The 23,374-nt window shown below is 37.9% G+C and overlaps 1 protein-coding gene across 1 annotated transcript in view; it reads right to left on the bottom strand.

Annotated features, from left to right (window-relative positions):
- The window catches only part of DCC (DCC netrin 1 receptor), a 420,583-nt gene that overhangs the window by 117,540 nt on the left and 279,669 nt on the right, over positions 1–23,374 (bottom strand). Inside the window, exons 8-9 of the mRNA XM_072413974.1 lie at positions 16,373–16,529; positions 2,238–2,392 (exon numbers count right to left, since the gene is read on the bottom strand). Coding sequence (XP_072270075.1) covers positions 2,238–2,392; positions 16,373–16,529 — 312 coding nt within the window. The remainder of the gene's footprint in view (positions 1–2,237; positions 2,393–16,372; positions 16,530–23,374) is intronic.

Below are 23,374 nucleotides of genomic sequence, written 5' to 3'. Positions count from 1 at the left end.
AAAGATCTCATATTCTGAAAATGCTAGTTGTCTGGTTAGAATGTGGATTCTCTTGAATCTATGCTTTAAGCCAGGAACCTGGAAGTATGCAGATAATGACTGAAAAGTTCTGAAAAACTTCTGAAAAATTTCTGACTCTTTCCTGATCTGCATGAACATTCCAGATTGGGGACTTGATTATTTTTCAAATTACAGGTTCATATTCAAGTGTCTCGGCAGTCCTTTTGAAGGATGTACGTTAAAATTTCAATCTATTTTTCCAATGAAGAGACTTCAGCAACCGTTGTTTCCCCCATCGGATGTAAGAGTACTGTTATTAGAACAGGACAAATCTTCTCAAGATCCAGAAGCCTGCTTCAAAAATGTAGGCGCTTGGAACAATAAAGCACTTTGAAGTATACAGTAGGTGAAAAGTTTGTGGCCACCTAAACCTTCACAGCTTGTTGGACTTTATGTTTTAAATAATAGGTATTGGAGGCGACCACTCTGGCCTTCTGAGAAGACTTTTAATAAGGTTTTAAACTAAACTTCTGGAAATTTGCAGACATTTAGCTAAAATAACATTTGTGAGGTCAGATTTGTGAGTCTAACTTTAAATGAGAAAACTTCAACCCAAAATCTGCATTTCACTGCATCCTAAAGGTGTTTACTAGGGAGGTAACTTGGTTGCTCCACAAAGGACTCATGATGAGACCGAGCCTTCATGAAGCTGGCTTTGTGTACAGGCACAGCCATGAAGTAAAAGAATGGGGCCTTCCCCACATACCTTTAGCTATATAGTGTATAAAGTGCTCCTTGCCCACACAACAGATAATATAATATCCCTGATTAGCTCTCTTTACCTCCATTAAAGGTGAAGAAGTGAATTAGTCCTTTCCCCTTAACAGTAGCTATATACAGCATACTCTTTTTCCCCAGGAGTATTACTCCCTCTCTCTCTGTGTTTGTATATATATATATATATATATATATATATATATATATATATATATATATATACACACACACATACATAGGCACCCATCAGAGTTGCCATATGATAACAAATAATTGGTCATTGATTACAAATCTCCCCCACTTAAATTATCTCTCCCACCTACATTATATAGAGGAGTTGGACTGAGCAGACAAATATATTTAAAGCTCAATCCAGAGAAATACAAAGAAAGAAGTTCTGGTCTTATATGATCCATCACTCTGGCATCTACTAAAAATGAAATATTGGTTTTAGAAGGAAGGGAGCTTTATTTGCTTAATTAATTTTGCTTTAACTTTAATGGTCTACTTTGACCATGAAATAGTTTTAAATCTTACTAAGCTGATGCCTACATATGCAAACTGAAAATGGGATTACATTTTTTAATGCAAACATAAATATGAGAGATGACACAACTGGAACTGTTTAAAATGTATGGTAACCCTAATAGTTAAACTATATTAAGATAAACTACTATTACTATTTATATTATATGTATGTGTTTTTATACATATTATGTGTTATATATTACTGTTGTTTATCACCTTTTATTTAAATACTTGGAGAATCTGTCATTTGTACATGTTCTTTACTTGATTGAGACCATGCTAAGCATGGAAGCAGATGCAAGCTGGAATGGTTTGTTTGCAATTACTTGCTTCAGATAGGGGATACATTACATTGCGAAGATGTAGGTTTCCTGCATTTCCTGATCAGTTTCCCAGTAATCCCTCAGCAGGGTGGGACACAAGGGCTCAGATGTCTGAAACACAGCATACACAGGCAGGAAAAATAGAGAAGACTGACACAGAAGAAGTCTGACCAGTCATGTGACAATACAAAAAATGTAAAAAAATAGAATTAGAATTTATCTTGCTGTAATTAATAGAGTTAAAGGTCATGGACATTCGCTGAATCTGCTTGGCCTTGGTTGGTCTTTATTATTAAATGGCAAATGCTTGGGTCAATGGACAAATGCAGTGAATTCTGCTTGCATATGAGATGCATTGATGGGTGCATTTGATCTGTAGTAGACCTCCTTGCATTTAAATTTCCTTCTAAGGTGCATCAACCAGTATAAGGTAACTTTGGTATTCCTATTTATTTTTATAGCAAAAAAGGAAATCATGATATGAACAAAAACCAAATGGCAAATACCCCTACTATATTTCCCAATATAAACAAAAAATGCAAAGGTAAACAAGCACCACCAAATACTATTTTACAAAGTATAATTAATATTTGGGTAGTTTTTACTTACATTCTGGTTGTGTAGAAACTTTCACAGGCTGTGAACTCTCTCCAGGTCCCCATTCATTGTAGGCAACAATTCGGAAAGAATATGTCTCCTCGGGTTTTAGGTTCCCCACTGTTAGCTGCAAGGCAACCGGTTGTGTTGTGTTCAAGGCTCGTTCTCTATAGAGAGAGACAACAGCACATTAAAAAAAGAATATAACATAATCAGTAACTTTTACATTTTCCCAAACTTTTTGGAACTCAAAGAAAAAAAAAACTTTATGGAGCCTAGACATTTATTAATTTCTGAGGCAAGCTGTGCTTTGATATGCAAAAAGAAACAACTGTAGGGTTTGACTTGGTTATTCATGAGTTACAAGAGGCTGCAGAACAGCTCAGACTTTTTCTGCAAGTCATGCGAACTGCCCCCCTCCCCCCATCAAGCCTCTGTCCTGCACATGGGCGAGCAGGGAAGCCCTGTTCGTATCTCGGAGTAGTCCGTATGTCGGATGTCCTTAACTCGGGGACTACCTGTACTTGATCCAACAGAAATATTGACCTATGGACAGCATTAGTTTTTAACAGATTAGAGAAGAAATTAAATTCTTGATGGGTCTATGGACCTGTGACCCCATTGGGATTATTTACTCTTCTAGTCAGCACAAAAAGTGGTGAAAATATGTTCAGTGTGTGGTAAAAGATTGTAGCAAAACAACGTTTTCTAGTATAACTGGAATGGGTAGGAAACTTTTTAAGGTTAGATTTTAACTCTCTGTGTCATCCTGTCCAAATAATTACCATTCTTATCATTTCTTACCCTGCAGTGCCACACATCATGAAAGGTGACAATGTTCCCAAAGAGTGTCTTCTCTTCCAGATTCAGTTATTTGAAAACTAAAAAGAATGCTTGTTTTTTGTGGATGCGTTAGATAAAAGAGCAAAATATTAGAAATTTAAAAAAAAAAGTTTTATGATCCTATATTTTTTAAAAATATATATTAAAAAAATCTAGACCCGCTTATTGTTATCGTGTTGTTTCTATTTGGAAATGAATCCTTGAGTTCATCTAAAGAACTAAAGGATACATAATAATAATAATAAAATACATATTTAGAGCTTGTATTGTGAACAATGAAATTGTTTAGGAAACATTATTGCATTTTTAGACTGTTGAAATGCTTGAGAGAGGACAAAAATAAAAAAGATATATTTAAAAGGAATAAAGAATGAGGCCTGAACAGCTGTTATGTGATACAGGAAAGGAGGGTTTGAGAAGACATGAACACATGTCGACAACACATGACTTCCTTACACCTTAGCGAGTGACTCCAATTGATACCAGTCACTTTGTCACCTAACATTTAAAAGCTCCTGTCTTGAGATTCTGCTGTTCTGTTAACTGGTTTTGATCTTTGCCAGAAAACCTGACATGACATGATCTAACTAATACAAAAAGGAATAAAAGAAGCTTTAAGGTTGTTACCGGGCTTTGAATGAAGCTGAGACAGAGCAAAAATTTTCTCTTAGTCCCTAAATAATGCAAGAATAAGGATAATTTACTTTAGGAAAACCCCGGGCTCATCATTTTTTTATACTATTATTTCTGGCTACAAAATACATTTCATTTTTTACACATATTTCCTCTAAGGTTTATTAATGTAAAAAAACATTGTAAAATAATAACAGATAAGGATCCGATTCTGTAGATGGCAATGCTGAGAGTGTTTGGATGTATTGATTTAGGAAAGGATGTGAATGTTGCATTGTTGGCCAAAGTAATCAATGAAAATGCAGCCATTTTTTAGTAAAATTTAAAATTGTTCAGTATGCTCACCACTACCTTCCCCAATATTAAATATTTTAGGTATGTTTGTTGCAATGCCAAAATGTAAAGTCATTTTTTCTTAGTTTTGTATAATATTATTTTTATACTGTATTTATATAGTGCCGACATATTATGAGGTGCTGTAGGGGTACCAAATGACGGATACAAACAATGACACAGGAGGAGGAGAGGACCCTGCTCAGAAGAGCTTACAATTTAAGAGGAGGGGGATGTAGCACACAAAAGAAGGATGATATGTAATTGTGGGTAAGTAGTGAGGGTTCAAAAGGGGGAAGATGATGGGCAGGTGAGTTTGAAAGTTTTAAGGTTTTAAGGGCTCTTGAAATGAGCAGAAAGTAGGAGAAAGCCAAATAGGATGAGGAAGTGAGTTCCAGAGTAGAGGCAGCCCTAAAAAAGTCTTGAAGCCATGCATGTGAAAAGGTTATAAGTGAGGAAGTCATTAGTAGATCATTGGAGGAACGAAGAGACCGATAAGGGGGTATTTGTATATTGAGTCAGAATGGTGAGTGGGACAAGAGCTATGGAGGAATTTGAAGTGAGAAGGGGGTGACACCCTGTACGTTAATTTATATATATATATATATATATATATATATATATATATATATACATAATGCATCTCCACAATACCTTCTAATTTGTACCTGGAATACCCTAAAAAACATTTGTCTGACAGAAATATGCTAAGCTTTTAGGTTTTTGCAGCATCTTGTGTAGGGAAAAGTTTCAGTTCCATCCAGTTGTCTTTTGCTAAACTACCAAATCCCTCTCATTCTTTTTATCTGCACATTATAAAGTTTATTTATTCTTTAGTCCAAGATAGGAACCAGAAGTATGGACAGGAAGCAATACAACTCAGAATTTATGACAGGATCAGAATGTATTTTATTGCACATATCAAACAAATATAAGCAAATAATAATTAATGGACCAAAAAGGAGTAAATAAAATATGTTGATTGTCAACACTTTAAACTTGTAGATTATTTTCATTTGGTGAAAGGTGTTAAAGTGTATAGCCTTAGTCTCAGTTGCTGGTTTGTCAATCATTTTTTTTTTTCTGTGAATCAAGTGAGATGTTTGTGAAATATATCGCTGTCTTATTTTACTTTTAACACTTCATTTGATAACATAACACCAACATCTGCTGGAGCTGTCGCTGAATTTACATTTTTAATTAAATGTCAGCCTGTTCACCTAGTTTCTGTTTCTTTTTCCTCATTTCCTCTTTATTTATTTATATATTGTTGTTTGAGTGTCCATTTATACTTTTATGTTGCGATAACATAATTTTTTAAATACATATTTCTGCATGCATATTAATACAGTATAAAATGTACAGTGAGTTGTTCTTTACTTTGAATGTTACTCATATGCAGTATGAAAGAAAACTCACACTGTCTGTTAAATATCTGGATCTGCCTGATTATTACCATCTGGTCAGTTTTTGTATTGTAATAAAGTGTAACTAATGTAAAAAAACCAAACAAAACATTTTCTTCTTGTCTTAATTATACATGCCTCCTATTTCTCTAGTAATCCTAATCAACCCCTAAAATACCTTATATATCCTTTGCAGAGAACTATATATCCTACATACTTGGGGCTACAATTCATGCTTCATTCAGAATGTCTTCAGTTGTAGCCACATTCAGAGTTTAAAATTTATACTTGCATGTCATTTGAAGAGGTTGTATATGAATCTGTTGATTTGCCCTACTTGGGCAAAACAAGGTTTACTTTAATCCTGGAGTTTGTATGTTTCAAGAAGTGCCATAAGAAATGCAATCATGATGGGTGACCTGTTTTATTTGTCTTTCTGTGAATAATCCAATTTCCTTCCCACTAGCATACTCAGGTTTCAAACACAGTACTAATTTGTCAGTGACTGGAAATTGCCTCCAATTTTCTTCAATAGATCTACAAGGGTTTGCAAAATATATTCAGATTGGGTGCCTGACTAGAAGAATCATATTGGGACTTATTCAGTGAAGTTCAAAAGTGACAAAGCTGCTTTTCTATGCAGTGCAGGAAGGGAATGTTGTCAGGAAGTGTTTTATTGGCAGGGTCAGTAGGTCAAAATAAAGAAAAAAAATCCTAAAAAAAGAAAAGTAAAGCAACTGCATCTACAGGGTCTGGTAGGTTGCTGTAAAATACATTTGTATCTAGTTTAAACTGTCATGCACGGAGAGACATGACCACTAAGGGGGCGCTACGGCTTGCACGGAGGTGATGTGAGTCCTGAGAAGGGCCAAGGAGCAGAGTCTAAGCAGTAACCAGGTCTTCTCCAGAGCCTCTGATGGTCAGGATGTTGTGCCACTGGTTACTGCCAGGTTGGGGTCCTTGGGCACACCAAGGTGGGCAAAACATGGTACCAAATCACAAAGCAGAAGGATAATCGAGAAAAGCCAGGGTTGAGGCAGGCAGCAAGCAAGAGCGGTCAGGTCACACACCAGGGGTCTATTGCCAGGGATCCAGGAGACAGACACCAGTGACACAGGGGCCACTGTGGGCAAGGAGACACTGGACACAACAGGAGGCACAGGTGACTCAGGGATATCCACAGACTGAAAAGGACACTGGAACAGCACAGGGAAGTTGGATGGGAACCAACAGACTGGACAACAAGGGGTTAATGCAGGAGCTGGATGGACGAAACACTGATTTAGGCAACAGGTGTACAGGAACTAGCCCACAGAACTAGGGGCTCAGCACAATGGAGACACGTTGCACAAACACAGAGTGGAATCCATGAGCTAGCTAAACAGCCAGGGTTGGTCAAGAGGCTATTTTCTGATTGGCCAGCGGATTGGACGGAATTGATAAAGCTTGGAAACAGAGGCATGCCCAGTGTCAGAACTTCCCACATGCGCAGGTGAGAGATGCCTGCCCTTTAATGAGGAAGAGGTAAGTGTGACATAAACACATTGAATACAATCTTGTTCCTTTTATGAAGGTGTATTGGAATTATTTGTTTTAATATCTATTTGTGAATGATCATTAAAGAGGCCCTGTCATTGCTTATTCCGAGACAGTCTCTTTTATGTCCTTTTTGACAACCCACTTACAGAAACGACCATACACCAGAATTACTTTGTCCTGGCACACAATAGTACTGATACTATAAAGGAAAAGAACTGTTGACAGGCCAGAAGAAATATCTTTGATGGACTTCACAGTCTCTTTTGTAAAAGAAAAAACTGCCGGTCTGCATTTTTTGTTGGGTGAACTTTGGGTCCTTTTTACGTCATGTTCAAATCAGCACATTTAAATTGCAAGGGGGTACAATGCATCAAAAAAGTCCTGCTTGCTGCATCTTTTGTGCAATTTAATGTGTGTTTTATTGAGATCAATTCACTGCTCAACAACGTTTTTGCTACTGGGAATAACACATGTGATTTACATGATATCCAGTGTGCTGATTCCAAATCTGAACTCAGAACTTGCCTATCATGTACAGATTTCAGGTTATAGGCGTGATATAGCTGTTCAAATGGTTGGTAATTGAGTAATGTATTTTTATATGGGGACATTTTAACAGTCACAGCTACCACTATGCCTGCTGCCTCCTTAGCTGAATCATCGTCCTTGGTGGCGAGCATGTTCCAGCAGCGGCTGGGCAAGTCTGGGCAAGTCAGTGAGCTGACATCAGAAATAGGTATAAAAGGCGAGATGGACCAAGGGCTTGTCTCTAGTGCAAAACCATGTTATTGGATCGTATAGCTAGGCCATAGTGAGTCTATTTGGAGCAAAGGATGAGTAGGCGCAGCTGTGTTAATAAATCAGACATTTTTTGCTACATTTGTGGCAAATATACTCCGTGAGATCAATGCAAGAACCTAACCAAGAGGGTGAGATTTGCTTACAAGTATTGCTTAGGATGTGAAATTTGAAAAAGGATAAAAGCTGGGCATCTCATATCTGCTTTCAGGTGTGTTACGTTGGTCCAACATAATGGTTGAATGGGAAAAGGAATAAAATGCCTTTTGCTGTTTGGCGTGAGCCAAAAGACCATCACTCCGACTGCTACTTCTGTATGAGTAAAATTGCTGGGTTTTCGAAGAAGACCAAGTCAAAAATCACCTATCCTGATTGTGAATCTGCTCTGAAGCCAGTGCCACATGAAGTCAGAGAATCCAGTGCCAGTCCCTCCTACATCTGTTGTTACTGACAGTGACATGTCGGATGAGGGACAGGAGGATGATGTTGATGTTAATGAATGTTATGAACCCTAATTTGAAGAAGGTAAGCAACATTTTATAAGCCAATCACATTTAGATGATCTAGTAATAGACCTGTCTTTGTCAAAAGAGAAGTCTGAACTGTTAGACTCCAGATTAAAGGAGTGGGATTTTCTACAAAAAGGAACAACTTCACACTTTTGTGATCGTCACACAAAGTTTGCAGGTTATTACAAGCTGGAAATTGACATTTGCTTCTGTACTGACATGAGTGGTCTGATGATGGAGTTAGGTTGCGAATACATACCAGAGCAGTGGAGATTGTTCATAGACTCGAGCAAAGCAAATTTGAAAGCTGTATTGCTTCATAAAGGTAATGAAAAACCTTCTGTTCCTCTTGCTCATGCCGAGGGAATGAAAGAGAAATACGAATCCATGGAGGTCATTTAGAAGCTTATAAACTATTCAGAACTCAAGTGAAACGTTTGTGGTGAGGTGGTGGCACTCCTTCTTGGCCTGCAATTGAGATTTACAAAATATATGTGCTTTCTGTGCCTGTGAAACAGTCGTGATGGCAGCAACCATTACAAAGTGAAAGAATGCCCACCCACACCTAAACACACTGTTGGCCAGTACAACGTAAAGCATATATCACTCACTGTTCCACAGAAAGTTTACCTTCAGCCACTTCAAATTAAACTTGGATTAATGAAAAACGTTGTCGTTGGAATGGATCTTGATGGTATGGGTTTTCAGTATCTGAAGGACAAGTTTGGAAAAGTTTTAACGGATGCTAAACTGAAAGCAGGCATTTTTGTTGGTCACCAAATCCGCAATTTGATGCGTGATGCCACATTCAGAGACAAACTCAACCCACTTGAACTTGCTGCTTGGGATTCATTTGTGCTACTTGCACATAACTTTCTGGGCAACCAGCGAGGTGAAAACCATTCTGAACTAGTGAACAACATGCTAGCAGCATACCATCAACTTGGCTGCCGAATGTCACTTAAAATTAATTTCTTACATTCCCATCTGGACTTCTTCCAACAAAATTTGGGTGATGTGAGTGATGAACAAGGGAAGAGGTTCCACCAGGACATTTCTGTTATGGAAACAAGATATCAAGGCCGGTGCAACCCCAACATGATGGGCGACTACTGCTGGTTTCTGCAACAGGAGACAGCGGAGAGCCACAAACGCAAAAGCAAGTGTACATGTGTGTTGAACAAGGACTCAAGTGAATTATGTGTAATTGTATATGTTGTTGCAACAAAAAACTAACTTAAGATCCTGAAGTCCTAGGCAGAATCGGACTTCAGATTTGGATTCAGCGCACTTGATTTAGTAAAGGACACCTGGATTAGACCAAGTAGCAGACAATATTTATTTTTTTGTGATGCGGTATTATAATACATGTGTGTAAAATGTGCCTACAACACACAAAAAAACATAGATGTGAATAGAACCACAAGTGCTTTGTGTCATGCAGAATTTACACAAAGGAATTTATAAAGGAAAGAATGTTTCATTTTTAATTTTTCATGTGAACTGTGATTTCAGACAAAATCCATTGACTGTGCCTTCCACTCTCAAACTAACGTGCAGAAATAACAGCAACTCTTAAGCATCCGTGCATATTTTCCCAGATTAATTTAGTGTTAGACATAAAAGGGTTGACCTGTAATTTTTCAAACTGACATGAGTTTAAGCCATGCAAACCAAAATAATGCATGTGCCCAATAATACATTGTAGCATTACCATATTTCTCATTGTCTGCACGATGAATAATTAATATTTTTGGCCTGCTTAACTGCTTATGTCAAGTAAAGTCCTATTAACTGATTATGGAAATAGTTTAACATGCAGCGTATAAAAAAAAAAATACCACTCTTGGCTTAATTTTCCAAACTAAATATATACTTCTTGACACTTATTTACTGGAGGAAAAAAACTTAAATAGGGGGTACTGAAGGAGGTTGAAGGTAAAAAATAAAACAAAAGAAAAAAAACTCACCTTTTTTTATCTTTTTTCCTCTCTACATCTGTCCTTTCATCCTTTTTTCTCTCCTTCACTCCTGCCCTGTCCTCCCTTGCCCTCAGGGGTGTAGTCATAAAAAAGAAGAGGGGGCACCGTACTATGTAAATGTGCCTGTCCCACTACACCCCTCCTATGTGTCACGCAAAGGGGAAGAAACTTCCCCCAGAGTGACATCATGATACCTGATCCCGCCCACTCTCCTATTGCAGATCTGAGCCTGTGATGCGAGAGTGGCTGGGTTGTGTTCAGAGAGACAACCCAACCACCGCCTGAGCCTGCAATTCCATATAGGAGACATGGTCCGCGGCTCTGGTGGTGCGACCCCCCCCCCAGCGGAGTCCTTACCCTGATCCTGTGGGGGGGCAGACCAGCCAGAGCCGCAGACCATTAAAGAATTTTTGCAAAATAAGAGTAGACACGTGTGCCCATTCCCGAAAAATGAAAGGGCGCGGCGTACCCAGCCGTGCCCACTCCACTACACCCCTGCTTGCCCTCTTTTTCTATTCTTTCCTCCTCTGCCCACCCTTCCTATCCTTTTATCCTTATCCCTCTTCTCCAGTAATTTTCTACTTATCCTCAACTTCTGTCTTCTCATGCCTTTCCCTCAGTTCGACTTCTGTCCTCCTCTCCCTTACTCTCTCCTCTTTTGTTTACTATCCTCCTATGCACTCCATTCATGCCCATTTCTACCTTGCCCATTCCTGCTGTCCTATCCTTCCTTTACCTCCTCTCTATTGCCCTCTTCTCCTTCCTTGACATCCTCTCCACTTCTATCCACTCCTCTCTTGCCCTCCAATCCAATCTAGTCCTCTTATCATACCCCCCATTCCTATTATCTCATGTCTTCCCGTTTCCTCTTCCTAATCATCTTCCTTTTCATTTTCTGCTGTCATCCCAGCTCAAGGCATCCCCTACTGTTTCTTTACCTTACGTTCTTTTATCCGTTCCTCAATCCTTCCTCCCATGTTCTCTTTACCATTTTTCTCCCCCATTATGTTTTTTCCCTTTCTGGAAGTCCTCTCTTTTCCAATCCTCCTATTTGTTCATTGGCCTTTTCTATTCCTTAGTCAAATCCCAAACTCTACTCTAACCTTATGTTCTTTGTTTTCACCTACCTCTACTTTCCTTTCCTAGTCTTCCCTCCCACTGTCCTCTTCCATACTTTACTCTCTCATCCCCTCCAGTCCTCTATGCTCTTCTTGTTTACTTCCCTCCACCTCTCTACTTCCCTCCTTTCAGAACCTCTACTGTCTTCCTCACCCCATGCTTCTCAATCATCGTCTTTTGGCTTGTCATCCTTTCTCCTAAACTAATTTGCTGTATTTTCCTTCCCCAATCTTTACTATTCTCCTCACCCCTCCTCGGATCTTCTCTTCTCTGTTCACCCCTTTCTCTTCTATTGCCATTCTATCCTAATCTACATGAATATATCCAACCAACTACCATTTCCTTTTTCAATGACAGAGCCTGGGTAGCCTATAATGGCCCCCTCATTGGTCAGGAAATTGTATTTTAGCATTGGTCAGTAACAATTGAGAATTCACTTTGTTTTCCCTCCTATTAGGAAGAACTTTTATTTTTAAAGTTTTAAAATGTCTGAAAGGTTTACTTTAAAGTGGACATTGTGGTAACGCAAAACATATTCTAGAACATACATGATAGCTAGCTTTTAAACTAATGACTTGGAAAATGCCATGGCAACTTGATCCGAGGATGGTAAAAACACATACAAAAGACAATCATGAATTTCCTAATCAACACTGATTTTTCAAAATATAGAATATATAGAGTCAATAAGACTCCAACCTCGCACAGCTGGTATTTTGCCTTCCATCTAACTAATGGCAATATATTAGAATCATATATTTCCTATTTCTGCTGTGATCGAAAAACTAAGCACTATTTGCTTCTTCAATCATATAAAAGTCAGGTGAGCCTGAGTCAGGGGAGGGGTGTAGAGGATTTGGGGAAGGATTCAAACTATTCAGAAGCCAGATAACCACTAAAAACATCTTGGTGACATGCCTGGAACAAGAGGCCCAGGGAGAACAAAATCTGCATTGGGGTATATATGGTCCCAGAGGACTCCTGTTTCCTTTCACAATCCAAAAACACGCAGCAAGGTAATGAATTCAATTCAAACTGGCCTTCTAGTGTGCAAGACTATGTGGTGTGAATGGTAGACAATAAGCTCCATCCAAGGGTAAGAACTGATGTGATCAGCTCTCAAAAGTGGTTTCAAAAAAGTTCTAATGCTCCATGAATAAGCTAATGAAACATGCAAATAAACAGATTTAATGATTTCATCAGCAGCTCGTTTCAAAACAATGCCTTATGTTGTAATTATACTGGAGTTATTCTTTAACATCGCTTGGGCAGAATAAATAAACATATTAGGGAAATTAAAGCACAGACTTCAGATGGTGCTTGCATAAATCTCCTCATTAAAGCTCGTAACCAGCAGAGACTGACCGGATCGAGAATTAAGAGTGTTATAGCTGAATGCAAAACACGTTATGTGGATTGAATAGAAGTGCGGAATTATTAGGATAACAACAAATAGGTTTATAATTATCTATAAACATGTATATGCATTCATCTAACTAGCAAAACAACAAAGCTGTAAATATGCATTGAGCAATTTATTATTGGAGAATATTAGGGACACATTAATTAAGCAGCAAAAGATCTGATGGTTGTCAATCTGCTAAAGTTCATGGTATTGTAATGGTACTGTGCATCTATTCACGCCTCTGCATTGTGGTAATGGTTGGTGACATGCTGTAATGAACATTATGGGTGTTGGTTCCCCATGGTGCCATTCATTGGTATTGACACTCCAGTGAAACTTTCTACTAGAAGATTAATAGCAAAACAAAGCACCACAGTACAGTACATGCATTGCCATTCAAGCACAGAAATATATACCTTTTATCAAAATGCACTGGTGTGAATGAAAGTGTAGTTGGTTTCTAACCACCTAAAAATACTTTCTGTGTGTTTACGATGGAGAGCTAGCCTGCCAAGGTCAATAAGGAAAAAAATAGGAATTCTGGGCCTCTAGCTATGTGTAGACTGGCAATGGGGTTACAGTGTGGTCACTGCTTTTTCACTTGGGGGAGGCGCTACATGTAGCATCTAATTGTGGCAGCCCAATGGAGAATGAACGGGAATAGCAGTGAGCAGTTCAGTACTACCTACTTCTGCCAGACCTGCGAAATCTGGTTCTGAAGAAGCAGTAGGAAAATTGTCAAATCATCGCTCACTTGGACTCCACATATCGTTGGGGGTTACAGAAGGTGAACAAAAGAAAGAACATTATCTTTTATTTTCCAGGAGCTCCAAAAATAAATTGCAACCACAGCAGCCTTGATGGCATCTTTATTGGCGACTTCTGTATTAAGCCTGGAGTTCTCCTTTATTAGCCTCTATTTTCATGTTCTAGAAGCCTCTACCAGCTATCATAAATAACTGGAATACAGTATTATGAGCAAGTTGCATTTTACTTTCTATAGTCCCTGCATGTTAGAGCCTTTCTGAAAGCTATACTGCTGGAGAATGCTGACTCATTTACAATGTTGCATCTGCAAATATCTGACAAGTTAGACTAATTACTGAAAGGCCATAATACAAAAAAATCTAATTAGCGTTTTTCTGAGATTAGCGGTGGCTCCGGGCAATAACACTGCCCGAGATTTGAAATACATTTTTTCAGTTCATTTCCGGAACAAACAAACAAACGCTATCTATTGCAGACACACAGAGAAATAATTTTATGGACTGAATAATATAACATAGAAAAGTCTTCTGATCCAAGAAAGAAATTTAATGAGGAAAAAAAAATCTATATTTTTCTTGATTAAAGCAAACAGCTACATGATAACTGTGTTACCTGGCAAAAGGTTTCTCATTCTGAGCAGCCAGTATTAGGATACACACATCGCTCCCCCATTGTACAGCCAGGTAGGTGACACTGATATTTCCTTCTGTAGCTTTAAAAACCTACCATGCACAATGGACAAGTAAAGCAGGAAACAACAGTGTTGGTTGTGCAATGTTGTAGAGATGTTTAAACCCTAAAATTGACTGAATATGAATTCAAATACTATGGTAAAAAAGACCTTCAGGTATATATGACCCCTATGTGCTTTCCTACTGCTGGTGATTGGTGTTTTTTTTTAATGGAGCTAGTGGTGGCCAGATAGTTCTGCTATAGTTCTTATAAATCTTAATTTGGTGGTGATGACATCAACAGTCATCATCTGGTAGTCACCTGTCATAGGCATAGTACGGCTCAGTCAATTTGGCCACCAGATGATGGGAGCTGTCATAGTCTAGAACTGGATTTAAAGGCATTTATTTTAAAAAATACATATTCAGAACCAGAATTTCATCTTGAAAAGCTAACATAGGGGGAAAATAGTTGTATAAAAAAGTTTAACCAGTCGTTTTTTGTGTATTTTTTTTGCACCACAAAATATAGGCGGAAAGTGTTATTTGTCTATAAGTCTTTAGCTAAAAACTGTCTTTATATCCTAAAGTCCAGGGATGTACTAGGGTAAGCAAGCTGCTAAGGATATCACAAAGATTCCTATGTCTACACGTCTTGTGTGGCTGACGTCTCATTCACTTATTATGATGCTAAGGTTGGTCGGTTGACTAGGGGTATATAGGAGGCATAAATTTGCAAACCTAGGAGAGGAGGAAGTATAAATGTGGCCTTTAACAGCACAACCTGTATTATAAAGCTTCAGTTTCTAAGATTAGGCAGCACCACAGCGAGAAAAGCCAAGCAATTCTCCGAGCATCGGTGGCCTTGGAGCTGCTTGGCAGCGCCGTTACAGTAGTTAATCTGCAGGGGTTCTGGAACCCCGCCGATACGAATCAGGAAAACCTCCTTAAGTCAGTCTGAGAATTATGCCTCTTCTTCTTTATTACTTAGTATACATTATTTATTAACACATTTCTTACACATTTAATCTGCATAATAAATCTAAGACTGTTTTTAGTGGGAAGAAATTCTTTATTATATTTAAAAGAGGAAAAATTAAATTAGAAGTAAATGTGGATTTTATGAAAGATTTCCTTCTGGCATTATCAGATGGCAAAGGCCAGATGCTTTCAGGTATATTCAGCGTGGATTTGAGATCACTTTAGGATTTCTCTGACCTCGTTGTGACCTGTTTTTGATTTCCTTTTGACCTGCTTCTAAACATTGCTTTAAGCTGCTTTTACATTTCCACTGGCTGAAGATCCTTTTATTTTTTAGTATACAGATCAAAGTTGGATTTCCACAATTTTGACTTTATTGACTTTTTCCATTAAAGAAATATACCCACATAACACCAATATTTTAGGGTGCTAGGCCATCTTTTCACAAATTTAGTTTTTTTTACTTGCATAATACTGCAAGACTGCATACTGATGCATTGTTGGTCCATGCATGCCAGAGGCATTTTCACAGCTGGAGGAAGCATCTACAAATGCATCAAACACAATAAAAAAAGTATAAAAAAAGTCACATGCAAAATACATTACAACAAACTTCATAGTAATTTCTTTTATGTACTTTGGGCTAACTCCAAACCATGTTTTTTTATAAAGTGGGGTTAGAGTTTACATTTCTGGGTTTTTTTTGTCTGTCTTTTACCCCTGGTTGGGTTTTCTCCAACTTCCTGCCCCAAGACACCCACACAAGAAATGGAGGATGTGGAAGTCCTATATGGCAATTTTTCAGTCCTTTATCCTACTACTAAAATGTGTATTATTTATTGCTCAGTTTGTGTGACTTTCCATCACTTTTTGTTTTCAAAGAAATCTCCCAAAAGGCGACCATACATGTCATATCTTGAACATTCTTGACCAAGAGGACCAACCTAAACTACCCAATTAACTTGTATCCAATTGGAAAGGTCCTCTTACACTACATATCTGTTGGTAGATCTATTGTCAGATAATCAGATTGTAACTTGAGTAGTAAAAGAAGGACACAGATGGCAAAAAATCTGTTCTATACAAACAAAAATTTGACTAGAGATAGAATTTTGTGTTACTTAAATGATCCAAAAAAACAATAAATGTAAAAAGCTTACCTGTGTGCGCCATCTTTGGAGTAGTAGACAGTGTAGGCTTGTATGTTTCCTCTCGTGTCCACCGGGGGTCGCCAGCTGAGACGAACAAATCGACTAGAGACCAAGACAGGGGCCACATCGCGGGGAGCGGAGGGAAGGACACTGGAGCTGGGTACAGCTGCAGGGGAACGGGTGGATTGAGTCAGAGAAGTGGGTAATACAGAGGTTAGGAGATCAGAAGGGTAAAATGTGGGGAAAGAAGCTAATTTATTTATAAACACAAAGGGTCAGGCAAATATGGAGCAGGAATAGATATATAAATTAAAGACATCTGTGACAATACCAAGAGTGTCATACAAATCAATAAAAAAAAAACATTTCCAGAAAAGATCAATAACATAATTTGTTTTCAGTTTTTTCTGTCTGTGACATATCTGTCCTGGAAATGATTTCCAATTGAAATGAAATATTTACCATTCTACCTTCCCCACATATTTCTCAGTTCTTTCGTAAGACGCCAACTGCATTTATCAAGATTTGCAATGTTGGGTTATTGGTAATGTAGAAAGCTCCTTGGTCTACACCCTTAGGGCTAATCAACACATGCACATTCTCACTTCTGATCCAATTTCTGATCTGATAAAATGATTGGATCAAAAGTGGAATCAATAGCAGACCAATCATGAGCCAATCATTTTTATCTAGCTGGATGTGGAATGATTGCATGAGTTGGTAAATGCTGATGGAAAGTATAGAGGTCAAGTTGTGTTTGCAAATGTTCAATCAATTCAGAATTCTTTGTTAAGCAAGAAAAATTATTGAAAGGGCAAAATATTGTACACATGTTGTGTTTTGATACTTCTACCGCTTTGATTTTCCAATTGAACCCATTGATTAAGTACAAAACCAGCAGTGGTGTCTGCTCGTACATATTTAGTCTGTTTATGTTCAACTTATACCTTTACATAAAATCAATAGTTATTCTGATATCATCTTTTTGTTGTTATAGTGCAGCTAATCAACCATGCCAAAGTAGTGGACCCCAGTACATCAACCAGTATATATATAATTTTATCTAAACAGGCTTGGTTCAATATATGAAAACTAACACTAAAATAGGATAACATTCTCTAGAAGGTCATGTGACCATGCCTTGGCTAAACAAGCTTAGTGGGCTTGGGGCAAACCATTGGGCAATTATAAGATAGAATGCAAGTAAAATATAAATATATTATGCAGTGTCTGAATGTTGATATACTCTACTTATTTAGTAATTGTCACTGTGGACGTATATATAAAGGTGCACGTTCCAAATCATCATGAACCTCAGCTTCAATACCTAACCGATGGTTGACCTGCCAAACATCTGCAAGCTTGGCTGACAAGAGTGCAGATAGCCTTGGCCTTACTGGCCACATGTTTATTCTAGATAATTCACTCCCTAAGTAGTAAAGCCAGGATCAAAATAACAGCTCGCAGCACTGCTTGCAGAATTCTGTCTTCACGGCTTTCCTGTAAATACATTGCATTTTGGGATTATTTTTCTTTAAATGGATTCAGCTCTGATAGGTTCCAAAAATATTTACCTATTTATGCCTGAGTGTTATTAAAACCTCTTTTACATAACGCGCCGTAATTTATGTTTAGTAGCCCTTAATTATCATTGCAGAGTTAGTATCTAGCAATAAAGATTTTGCTCACCCTGCAACTATTCTTAGAATTAATATTTCCGTGGCTTTTGCGTTCGCAGATCCGGAATGAGCAGTGAATAGTCCTGCCAGGCCGCCAGTGGCTCAGCTCCAGCGCTGTCACTTAACACCTGTCTTACTTTGCACAGCTAGTACTTATCATTTAACAATCAAATCATCTGCCCTGATAACTATTCTCCTTTAAACATAATTATAGCAATAAACAGCAGCTAATAACAGCTATCAGACTTTATTTTTAGCTGCTTTTATAGTAGGTTTGTCAGCGTGACTTTAAGGGAACCTTAAAGAGTCATGGAGGCCATTTTTGCAAACTTCCCGATTAGTTTTTTAAAGTGGGTCAGCATAATACCCAGACAACAAGCATATTCAGAAGATGTCAGCATAAGATTGCAGTTTCAGTAACAGGGTGACAATTTGTCTGGGTTCCCCAGTTGTACTGCTGCATTGTCACCTTGTCATGAGAGTTTCTGAGACTACAAATGGAATGTAAATACTTATACCTAATATACATGGGAAAAGACAATCAGCCATCACTGGATGCACACAGCCAGGACCTGAACTTGGTCCTAACAGGTTTACTGCTCAGACATTGTCCATCATTGTCACTATTACATAGACAAGCCAATCTCAACCACGGTTCAGTAGAACCTCTAGAATACCTCCAAGGATTGCTAGAGCTTCCTTAATCTGTGGTTGATTGACCTCCCATTTGTTAATACTTACAAGGTTCCAGGACCGGTGTCACTTAGCAAAAGCTGCAGAACTCCTATGATTGTTAGCTGTCAGTAAGGTTGGCATTATGACCACCATTGTAATTTATGGCATTTAAACCACTGACTACCAATCTAGGAGCATTTTCCTACTGATCCCTGTTGAATTAGTTTTACCAGGGCTTCCCTTATACCAAAATATTATTATAAGGGTTCCTTTGGATTTGGGAAAGGCTAATGTAGAGAGTCAATGAGGTGCAGCTGACTCTATGGGGGATGTAATGTAAACAGGAAGTGGCTGAAAAAAAATTAACAGAGATACAAAAAGGATAAAAATAAAAGGTAAAATACTATTTTAGGTTGAAAAGACAAAGGGGATTTCTCATTATATACAGTGTTTAATCAAACAAAATGTTGTCCAGTCTTAGCGTCGTCCATCTGTTGGCAATATACATTTCCTTGCAGACTAGACCAAAAAACTCCTTAAACATCCATTTACATAAAGAGGTCTGCGTATACCGAAAATGGAAATCTCCACTACAATTTGTACCATATCATAATTGCAGATTTCCTTTCCACTGTGGTTTGACTGAACCAACTCCTGCAATTTCTGCCACTTGTCTCAGGCTGGTTCATTTGCAAGCTTAATCTAGGAATTAGCAATCATTAAACCTTACCTTGCGAGGCCTAGACATGTAAGCCATTACCATGGCGACAGATCACTTATCTGTTGTCATGGAAAAGCACCAACTCAACAATGATGAAAGATTTAGACTGTGCGCTTATTATATTATATTGAGGGCTGGCTGAGCCTCTTCTGGGATACAATATGCCTGTAATTATCCACGTAAAGCTACGAGAAAACCTGGCAAAATTCATAACATTGCTATCTACCCATTATTGCGCCTTTTGTCGGGATAAAGCTGTTTTTGAATTCGTTTTTCATTTTTGAGAGCACAATCTAGTCATCCCTCAGCTTGGAAAAATAATATTTATTTTTATTAGATAGCTTTTAAGATTTTCTGTTCTTGAGGTTCAATTAGTATTCAAAAAAATGATAACACAATATTGCATTTCTACCTTAAAGCGTATCTACATCCGAAACTTTGTTTTCACTTTCAATAGAGTAAGGAAAGGGTTTAAATTGCTGTCTTTTTACTATCTGTGTCACATTATTGAGGTTTCCATTTATTCCTTGGATTGTTGAGAGAGAGTTAGAGGACATCTTTACAGATTTCAGATTGAATTCACAGTTGTTGCAGACACAAGTGACCCCATTGTAAGGGTTGTCCTTTGTTTACTTTTTCCAAGTGATCAGGAAAAATCAGGACAGAACATTAGAAAGTATGGGCCTGATTTATTAAAGCTCTCCAAGACTGGAGAGGATACACTTTTATCAGTAAAACTGGGTGATCCAACAAACCTGGAATGGATTTCCTAAATTAATTTGCTATTTGTTAGCAAATGTTTTCAATACTGGGCCAGATTCATTTCAGGTTTGCAGCTCCACCAACAAAAAAAGTTGCAGAATAGGTCTCTACTTTTTTTTATTTAGCCAGTAAAAGTTAAAGGGACTTTAGGAACCATCACTAGAATAAAACCCTGAATAAAAGGTCCTAAAAGATCTCTATAAATAACTCTTTTTCTGCCCATTCTGCTACTCAGCCCATTCCGCTACTCAATACTACTCTAATGAAGAACAATTGCTACAAGGAGTCTATTCAGAGTTGCATTCCTGGCCTTCTGCTGCACTCTTTGGTGTCTCCCGCTGCTTCCTATTTCACTACTGTGTCCTGCAACAGAAGAAAATCCTACACTCCTAGAAGAATAAGTTAGGGGCTTCATTTGGATATGCAGTCAATGAGAGGTTCAGTATGCATTCTCTTCTATGCTAGAAGGCCATTTATTTAGAGTTTTATTTTAGCAAACAAACGCAACTTTTTTTTCAGTTTTGAATAAAATGAGAGAGGCCTGGGCGGGGGTATTTTAGTGAACCTGTTGCCTTATGGGCAAAGCTGTCAGGAATTAATGAACTCTCCTGCACATGTGCGGATGTTGCATCATTCTTGCCTGACCAACCAAGATCCCAAAACTGTAAAGTGAGCCAGGTGAAGATGCTGGTGCCAGAGCAAAAAGAGATGAACTGAACTTACTTTTAAGTTCAGTTCCTCTTTAAGTCTTGAGATGATAGAGTAAAATGTACTTAGCCCTTAGTCTAGAACAATGGCCCACTGACACGCTGATGATTGGGATGCTGGGACAAGTTTGGTAGAACGATCAGACTTTTGATTTCCTTTTTTATCAAAATCACAAAGATATAATATGGAGTTTTTTTATTGACCAAAAGAAAATGGGATCAAAATTGTTCAAACTGAATACAGAAAAAATCTCATCACTTGTGAATAGAATTTCATTTTTTTTTCATACCATTTCAACATTTCTTTTGTTAAGAAATATGTACTTTGAAGCTGTCAATGAATTGCCTGGTTTCCACTTCACATTTGGCCATTCAATTTCAGTTCTGGTGCTTTACCATGGATGTTAGATTTCTTTGTAACAATTCAGGCAATTGCTTGTAATTGTATTTAGGATTTTAGGTAAAAGAGGATAAAACTAACACATGTATGGTCAGCTTTAAATCTGTGATTACCAGCTATTTCAATATTGTAATGTTGGATCCCAGAAAAAGCCACAACTATAATACTTCCAGACCTAAATCAATAACATGGTGGGATTGGGTTCCCCCAGAGTAATGATGCATTAAAGCATATCTAAAGCCAAACTTTGTTTATTCATTTTGGAAGAAAAATATATTTATAAACATACAAACGTTTTTTGTGCCCTGGCGTTCAAGATTTTATAAGTAGTACATGCTATTTTATTTCAAGTAGTGAACCATAATATCATCATTACCATAAAATTATGATCAGAAACTCCATTACCTTCCATAAAGTAACTCATATGTAGAAGTAGTACACTTGACCTGTCAACTTCCACTGCGGCGGTGCTACATTTGGACATTTGATGATCACGCCAAAAGTGACGACTAGGGTATTTGAAATAAAACATCGATCTCCACTATTTGCCTTTTTCAAAATAGTGATGTACATTATAAAGTGACAATTAGGTCTGATCATCCCTTCATAAATATGCCAATAGTCCTTTGAACTGGAGATCATTCATAAAAAGTGACAACCTTGCCAGCTGATCGCTATGTTTGTGAACGCCCCACCCCCCTCCCCTTGGAGAGTAATAAAAAACAATAAGGGATCAAAACCCCTACCACATTATTACCAACAACAAAAAGTTTTTAATTGAATGAAATACATTATAGCAAATGAGGTCAGGGAACAGAATCATGTTATGAATAGAATAACAAACCGCTAAAATGTCTTATAATAAACACAGTATTCTTTTCTGCCCTAGCGATATTTACAGAACAACGGCCTAAGTTCCAAGCTTTGGTTCACTAGACATTTATTTATGAAGACCAGTTGTGAAAAGCAGTCAATTTTCTATTTGTTCTTTGCTGAACAGCATTGTATAATGCTTTCCAAATGTGTATCCAATAGGCTTTGTGTACTACAGAATTTTGGAACAACAGTAAACAGCCACTTGTCCAACCTGACAACCATTACAAAACAATCACTGGCATGCTAATTTATGCAAATGAAAAAGAGGAAATCACATCCCCGAAATAATGCTTTGAATCAGTTTATGTTTGTTTCATTCAGCTGAATATAATCCTCTTTTTCATTTGAAGAATTTAGCATCGGAGGTTTAGTTTAGTGCAAATGCTACATTAAAGGACCATGGGTACAATGCTGGAGCCCACTTTTTGGCACATGTGTACACACATGCATGTATGCACATGCTCCCTTTCTTTCTGCTAAAGCAAAAGGCACCTATACAAAACATCAAAGATTGTTCAATAAAAATAATTCTGACCATTCTATATATGTTTGAAACCGTCTTGCTGTGTTTGAGTGACTTTAAATAAAAATTTCAACGTGAAGTGCAAAAAGACAACGTTCTGACCTCTTCAGCAGCATGTAACAGGTGATTTTTTTTTGTCTCAAGGCTTTAAAGCTAGATGGAAACTCGAATTGAATGACATTTGCAAAGCACTGTATGTCATAAACAACATCTATTTAGTTCTTAAAGTTCTTCATTTCACCCTATTTCATCCTTTGTCGCTTCATAGGGCTGCCAATCTCTTGCAGACTGTTCCTGTCTATATACATTCCAGTGATGGTTGTATGGCATTTCTCAGGATGGGTATTACAAAGGGGACAATAAAAGTTCATACCCATGTAATATGTGTTAAACAGCCTCTTGTAGTTTGTATCGGATCGCAGCAGAACAACAGGGATACGGGAACATAGCATTATGACCCTCAATATTGGAGTGCTTAACCTCCCGACTGTTAAGCCTGACCTTCGTACAGGCTAAAAAAAGTTGCTCTTTTCGTTAGGCCTGAGATTTTCCGTACATTAAAATCCCCACTTACCCAGGTAAAAAAACAGCCGGCCGGCTTCTTGTGCGTGCGTGCGCGATGACGTCGGCGCGTGTGCGGGAAATTCAAATTGAAACTCATTCATTCA

The sequence above is a fragment of the Pyxicephalus adspersus genome, chromosome 6 (assembly GCF_032062135.1).
Source record: "Pyxicephalus adspersus chromosome 6, UCB_Pads_2.0, whole genome shotgun sequence".
Taxonomy (NCBI): Eukaryota; Metazoa; Chordata; class Amphibia; order Anura; family Pyxicephalidae; genus Pyxicephalus; species Pyxicephalus adspersus.
This window is presented reverse-complemented; position numbering and strand designations above follow the sequence as displayed.